The sequence below is a fragment of the Bos indicus genome, chromosome 8, assembly GCF_029378745.1.
Source record: "Bos indicus isolate NIAB-ARS_2022 breed Sahiwal x Tharparkar chromosome 8, NIAB-ARS_B.indTharparkar_mat_pri_1.0, whole genome shotgun sequence".
Lineage (NCBI taxonomy): Eukaryota > Metazoa > Chordata > Mammalia > Artiodactyla > Bovidae > Bos > Bos indicus.
The window spans coordinates 74,962,592-74,970,042 of record NC_091767.1 but is presented as its reverse complement, the minus strand read 5'-3'; the positions used below and the strand labels follow the sequence as shown (position 1 = coordinate 74,970,042).

Below are 7,451 nucleotides of genomic sequence, written 5' to 3'. Positions count from 1 at the left end.
ACTCAGTCATGTCCAACTCTTTGTGACCCCATGGACTATACAGTCCATGGAATTCTCAAGGCCAGAATACTAGAGTGAGTAGTCTTTCCCTTCTCCAGCAGATCTTCCCAACTCAGGAATCGAACCAGGGTCTCCTGCATTGCAGGCGGGTTCTTTACCAACTGAGCTATCAGGGAATACTGAAGTGGATTGCCATTTCCTTCTCCAGGGGAACTTCCCGACCCAGGGATCGAACCTGGGTCTCTGGCATTGTCAGGTGGATTCTTGACTGAGCCCATAGGGAAGCCGTAGTGGAAAATACCAGAAACCTATTCCAAAGAGATTGTCGAAATAGAAAATTTGTTGGTAGGATGTTATCTCATGTAACTTTGGAAAATTCAAGGGCAGTTGGACTTCAGGAATACAAATGCTGCCTGAAATCCCTGTCTGTCTCTCTCTGCACGTCAGCATCATTCACTCAGTCCTGCTTTTCCCACAAAGTAGGAAACGTGGCTGCCAGCAGTCCCCACTTGGCGTATTTTACAACTTCGCTACCAGAGAGGAACTGCCTCTGTTCCCTGATTTCTGACTTAAAAAATCTGGAGAAGAATCTTCTGGCCAGTGAGCAGTGGCCAGGGCAGCAGGGTCACATGCTGCAAACAGGCCTTTAGGAGTCCACACTTAGGTTGCAGGGTTGTTCCCAGAGACAGGCCCACAGTTTCCACACCTGTAAAGCGGGGAAGTTAGGTCTTTCTGTGTGGTGTCCTGGCACATTGCTTAACCTTTGTGATTCCTCATCCTGTGAGTGGAAACCTGAGGGAGGAGAGGGTCACTAGGGAGAAGCTTGGCTGAGATCCATCACCTGGGTGTAAGAGGGGCTTCCCACTTAGGGTAGAGACTTACATGTCATGTAGGGTAGAGACTTACAGTATCTACTGTCTTCCTACACTGAGGGAACTAATTTTCAGCTTAGCACATGGCCAACCAGAGAAAATAGTATTTCCCAGTCTTTTTTGCACTAGTATGGCCAAGAGGGTACATTTTACCCAGTGGGTTGTAGACAGTGTGTGCATCTTTTTCTTTTCTTAATAATCTTTTGGCTGCACCACTTGACACAAGGGATCTTGTTTTGCCAACCAGGGGTCAAACCCGCTCTGTCTGCTTTGGAAATGTGGAGTCTTAACCACTGGACCACCAGGGAAGTCCCCGGCATGCATTTTATGGGAAGCATTGTCAGAGGCATAGAGTGCCTTTCCCCACCTCTCCGGCCTGTGTGTAGACATGACTACTGGAATTGGAGCAGCTATTTGGACATTGGGGTGAAAAACTGATATGGATGGCAGAGTAACAGTATACAAGCAACATGAAATCAGCATACTACCTAGGTCTGTGTGTGAGAGAAAACTTCTATCTGTTGAAACCACTGCTATTTTGGCTTTTTGGTCTGTCACAGCCAAACTTCATCCTATACCATCCCTATGCAGGTAGGAAACGAGTTGATGTTACCAGCAGTAGAAGGACCTTACAGATGGCCTCTTGGGGCCCCGGCCCCTGCAGACCTGTCAACAATTCCTGCCTAGGTTTCCGTTTTAGTGGTCCAGGAATTGATGGGTCCCATCTTCCCTGCCCCCACTCTCCTAGCAGTGTGGATTTTCCCACCGAACGTTTCCTGCTCTTGCTGCCTACCCTAGAGCAGGAATCAGGATCTGTGTGATGCTACTCCCGCCTGACCAAGCCCCTTTCGACCCTTCCTCCACCACCCCCACCTCTACCAGAGGCGGCTCCTATAAGTTTTGGCCAATAGAGTGGGGGTACCTGACATGTCCCACAGGCTGGGATCTGTCTATGGTGGATTCCTGAAAGCTGTGTGTCCCTGTGAGCTCTGTGTGCAGTGTGGCCAGTGTCAACACATTTAACAACCAGTCAGAGTGTGTGTTGACCAAGAGAGCAGAGCAGAGTCTAGAAGTCCTCTTGCTGCGGGTGGTCAGGGAGCAGGGGGACACTCCAGAGCTTGGGGAGCATCTGTTGTCATCAGTTATAGAGCTAGATCAATACTGTAATAAGCAGTCAGATGTATGGTGAACACCACCTGAATATCAGCCATGGCAGTGTTGACGTGTGTGTGGGTCTGTATGTATGTGTGTGAGTGAGATTCAGGGTGCTGGTATAGCCCAGGGAGAAAGCTGTGAGGCGTGTGGGAGCCTCTCAAAGGCTGAGGCTGGGCCTTGCAGTGGCAGAGAGTACAGACTTCAGTTAGGTTCTTGACCTAAGTGACAGGCCAGGTTGGGCTCACAGGAGCACTGTACATAGCCCTGACCCCCTCAAGAAGGCAGAAGATACCTGGGACTTCTAGGGGAACATGTGGTAAGGTTGAGGAGCATCAGAGTGATGGAGAAGACATCAGATTCAGAGTAGGGAAGACAGGGCCAAATTCCCCCATCCTCCAGAATCTGCCTTCCCCAAATGCCCAGAATTCCGCCTCCCCAGAATCCCCCAAAACACTGAGCCATTGGCTGGGTTGAGCTGAATCTTTATTTCATGTCTCATCCTGCACGCCCACCACGGTTCTCTAGCCAGAAGCTTCACGGCTTAAGAGGCTCTGGCCGGGTCAGCATTTCCCATCCTTCAGGATCTGGATGTCCTGTCTGTTTTTTCTAGGGTCACAGCAGACGAGAATGAGGTCAGCTCCTCAGGAAGTGTAACATACCCTTCAGGAACCCCAGCCCAGTCTGTCCCGACTCCCTGCTAAGCTCAGCCCACTCAGTGTACAGTGCGGGGGAGATCCCAGGACTCCCTGGGCATCTCCTTCTACTGTTTCTCACTTTGTATACCCTCCCCCTGGGAGGTTTCAGCTGTCTGGGCTTTCAACCACCTCTACGTGCTGCTGGCTGCATATCTGTCTGGCCTGGACCTCTGTCTTCAACTTCAGGCCTGTTTGTGCAATTGTTGACTGTGTATTGCCTCTGGGATGTCCCAGAGGCTCCACTGTCCACAAACATCATTGCCCCACAAGCCTGCTGCACACCTCCAGCCCCCCACCAACATGGCATCCCCAGCCTCCCCAGCCCACAAGTTAGAAACCAGCATGTTGCTCTTGCTTCCTTCCTGCCCACCACCCACCCTGAGCCCTCACATCCAATCTCACAGCTTGTGGATTCTACTCCCAATGGAAGCATGAGTCTTTAATTATCATGATCTTTTTCTAAGTTAGGACAGTGTCCTTGCTGCTCTCCTGCCCATCTCTCTAGGGTGTTGCAACTGTCAGCAACTTCTCTTCTGTGATCTCGCTTAGTGCTGGACGGCACAAGATCTTATGAGTGAAGTGCATTAGTCGCTCTGTTGTGTCTGACTCTTTGTGACCCCACGGACTGTAGCTGGCCAGGCTCCTCTGTCCATGGGGTTTTCCAGGCAAGAATACTGGAGTAGTTTGCTGTTGCCTTCTCCAATGAAAGAAGAAATGAAACCAAGTAGGAGATCTAATGTACCAAGGTCATGTTCTGGCCTTCTCACTCTAGACTCATCTCTTGTCTCTCCCCCATTCTCCTTTACACTTTAGCATATCCAACTTCTTATTTTTCCTCAAATATAAACTTTCTTCTAGATCTTTCCAAACTCATTTTTCTACTTGGAATTACCTTTCCTTGTTTATTCTTTCTCCAACCTAGTTCCTACTTATCCCTCAGGGCCGAGCTGAGATGTCCCTTGTCCTAGGAAGTCTGCCCTGCCCTGGCCTGGTACCCACAGTACCCTGTGCACCCCCATCTGAGCCTTTAGCATTCTGTGCTGCAATGGGCTGACTGTCAGCTTGGCTTCTGCCTTAGACTGACCATCGCCCCCAGGAGCTGGTAATGCTGTCTAGCTTTTTATATCCTATTGTATCCCCAGTGCCTAGAGCAGAGCAAGTGTTCAATAAATAGTTGTTGGCTGGAGGAATAAATGAACAAGTAAGGTCACCTAGTCAGGGGGCAGAACAAGGAAAAGAACCCAGGGTTTCCGCCCTCACCCCCAATGCCCCGCTAGTGGGCTTTCTGCTTGGAACCACATGCCTTCTTTTGATTGTACTTGGACTCATTCTGTTATGAGCAAATGGAGGACTTGTCCCAGGCCAAGTATGAGTAAAGGAAGAGACAGGTCAAGTCCTGCTCCTTTCATACTCGCATGCACCACAGATGGAGCCCACCCAAGATGGCCTGGGGGAATGCAGGGGTGGACTTACATCCGAGCCAAGCAGAGCTTGCATTCACTCTCATACGTGACCCCGTCAGTGCCACAGACAGGGTCGTATGTCTGGGGGCAGGCTGGAGACTCTGCCATGTGTTCACAGATGGGCTGTGGGAGAGAGAAAGGGGGACACTCTGGGATCCAGAGACAGGAGGTACCAAGGGGCTCTGCTTAGAACAGGGCTGAGGGGGTTCCAGGGAGGAGTCAGATTCAAGAAGGCCCCAGTGTGGGTCCAAAGAGCATGAAACCAAGCATGCAGGGCCCCATGGCACGTTTGCTTGTCTGTGTGTGTGTGCGTGTGTGTGTGTGCGCGCATACCTGGCCATGTGTGGCTATCACTGTGTGCATAAGGATGTACCTGTATCTGCTGTGTGTGTGTGTGTGTGTGTGTGTGTGCGCACGCGTGTGTGTGTGTGCACACGTGCCTGGCCATGTGTGGCTATCACTGTGTGCATAAGGATATACCTGTATCTGCTGAGCCCAAGTATGCAGGCTGCCAGGTAAATACCTGTCTTCATGGGATCACATACTCTTCACAGGGTCTAACAGAAATTCTGGTCTTACTGAAGACCCAAGAAGAGAAACAGCCATCATTCCTAGGAGGCCTGCCTCTCTAGAGGCTTCTGAACTCACCCTAGCCTGCATGACTATCAGGCCCCTGGTATGAGGAGGCTGAAGCCCTAATTGAGGCTCTGTCTAAAAGGGTTTCAGGCCAGCCCTGAGGGTCAGGACTAGGATGGGGGCCTGGGGTAGGGGTGGGGAGTGAGGGGGGCAGTGCTGTGCAGCAGTGAAGGCCCCAGGCCCGAGAGACCTGCATTCTGCACTGATTAGCTGTGTAGACTTTGGCAAAGGGGCTGGGCCTGCTCAGCCTGGAAGAGCTAACCTAGGGAGCATGCAGCCTCAGGAGGCCGCCCTGGCCACTGTGGCACCATTGAAGGTGTCTAAGAAGGAGCATAAAGAAGAAAATCCCTTGTCTCCCAGTATGGATGAGAGGGCTCCCCTTTGAGAAGGAAGGCCGGGACAGCAGCCCTGAGGCCGGAAAGAGCAGCTGCCTTACCATTCTCCAGAAAACCAACTTTTCTGCCGACACGGACACCTCTGAAAGGCAAAGAAGCAAGAATTAGGGGATGTTGGCTCTAGGCCCCAGGTACCAGAGTCTGAGGACACTTTCTTCAGGGACCTATCCCAGCCACCACCCAATCTGGAATTCCTCAGGGAAAGGTAGTGAGTGAGTCACAGACAGGGCTCCCAGAAAGCTCATATGACATTGTCAGAACTGGGACAGAAAGCCTAGAATTAGGGAGATTAAAGTCTAGTCTGTTTCTCATTAGTAAGATCCCACTGGGCTTGTCCAAGGACCATAAACCCTGAAGCCCGTGCACCCTAGAGCCTGCAAGCTGACGCTACCGAGCCCCGTGCCTAGAGCCTGTGCTCTGCAACAAGAAGCCTGCCCACCACAACAAAGAGTGGCCTCCCTAGAGAAAACCCACGCACAGCAATGAAAACCCAGTACAGCCAAAAATAAATTAACCAAAGGAAAAATATTGAAAAGAAAAAGAAAATAATTCAGTTACTATGTACCAGACCTTGATAATACATGATCTTGACTACTGTTCAGAGCTTTCTCACTGCTGTGTAACAGGGAGGAGAGGAGGCAGAGGTCTGTGACCCGGATCCCACCACAGGACTGAGGCACACATTTCCTCAGCTGCCAGGAGCACAGGCTGCTCACAGTGAGTGCTTTCCCAGGAATTACCCTCGGAGAATGGAGCTGCCTTGCCCAAGGTGGCATTCCTACCCAGGAACAACCCACATCCAATGTCAGGGTGATGTGGGTACAATGGTCTGAAGGCCTCATCTCAGAGCAGTGCTCCAGGGCCACCCAGCTCCTCTGCATGGCAGTCACTGTCCCTCTCCCCTCCCAGGTGTTTCCCCCGAGCACTCTCCAGCAAACTACACACAGGTCCCAGAGTCTGCTTCCCAAAACTCAGCCAATCTGTGAAAAAGGTTCATAGGTAAGGCAACACAGTTTGTTAAAGGCAGAGCTGGGATTTTCCCATGGCTCTGTCACTCCACACATGCAGTTGCGCCCCACAGCCCTTTGAGGTCTGGATGAACTGTTTACAGGACCTCAGCAAATTGTGATGTGACTGGTGAGTGTGATGGGTAGAGGAGGGAATGGAATGGAGCTGGATCTAAGGCCACAGGTGTAAGGAAAGGGTCTATAAAAACTGAAGAAGGGTAGGCTGCTTCCTGAAGTCTCTGAAGGGCTGTCCTGAAGCCCAAGGAGAGAGGAACTCTTCTTAACTTCACAAGGCAGAGCCCATCTGCATGAAGAGGCTGCAAAGAGGCAGGTGTGGATTCCAGAATGTTCTCTCAATGGGAGCTGTGCATTAACGAAAGAAGCTGTCTCCAGAAGTGGAGAGTTCTCCATCCCTGGAGGTGGGTGACCATCCCTTGGTTTAGGTTTTTCTGGAGATGCTATTACAAGAGATTTCCAAGGTGGAGAGGAAGAAGGGAACCAAGATTGACCACTGGTGCACAGTTTAAGCATCAACATGCAAATCCAGTCTTGTCATCACACTGCTCAAAACCCTCCAGGTCATAATTACCCAATCTGGAAATTGTCCAAGTGTCCTCCAACAGGCGAGTGAATAAACCCTGACACACACATACAGTGTGACTCAACTCAACAGCAAAAACAAAGCAATAACTGATAACATGCAACAACATGGCTGAATCTCAAAAACTTGCTGAGCCAAAGAAGCCAGACACAAAAGACAGCATCCTGTATGGTTTCATCTGTGGGACATTCTAGAGGAGGCAAACTAATCTATGGTGGAAAAATATCAGAGCCAGGGTTGCCTCTGGGGTGGGAGTGGGGTGGGGCAGGGATGAACTGGCATGAGGGAAATTTCTGGAGTGATGGAAACGTTCTGTTTGTTGATAGGGGTCTGGGTTACACAGGTATACGCCTCATCAAAACTCATTGAATAGAATTCGCTGAGTGATAAGATGTGTGCATTTCATGGTACATAATTGTTGGTGGGGGAAAGCATTTATAAAAATGAATAAAGCCCTTCCAGGGCTCCGTGTCATGACCGCTAAGACTCTTCATCTTATGTTGAGGGCATTGTGTGAGATGATCCCAAACTTCCCTGGGCCACTTCCTCGTCCACCTCCTTGCTGTGCCCCTCTGCCTCCGCCCTTCCTCTCTGCTCACTCTTCCGGAACAGGCTCTCTCCACTTAT

The 7,451-nt window shown here is 50.6% G+C and overlaps 1 protein-coding gene across 2 annotated transcripts in view; it reads right to left on the bottom strand.

Moving 5' to 3' along the window:
- Positions 1-2,492: 2,492 nt before the first annotated feature.
- SPINK4 (serine peptidase inhibitor Kazal type 4) overlaps positions 2,493-7,451 on the bottom strand; it is a 103,228-nt gene continuing 98,269 nt past the window's right edge. Inside the window, exons 2-4 of one of the 2 annotated variants that reach the window (XM_070794989.1) lie at positions 5,258-5,298; positions 4,196-4,308; positions 2,493-2,633 (exon numbers count right to left, since the gene is read on the bottom strand). In XM_070794989.1, coding sequence (XP_070651090.1) covers positions 2,588-2,633; positions 4,196-4,308; positions 5,258-5,298 — 200 coding nt within the window. In that variant the 3' untranslated portion in view covers positions 2,493-2,587. Of the gene's footprint in view, positions 2,634-4,195; positions 4,309-5,257; positions 5,299-7,451 lie in introns of those variants that run through there. The other variant, XR_011568137.1, reaches the window with a different exon arrangement.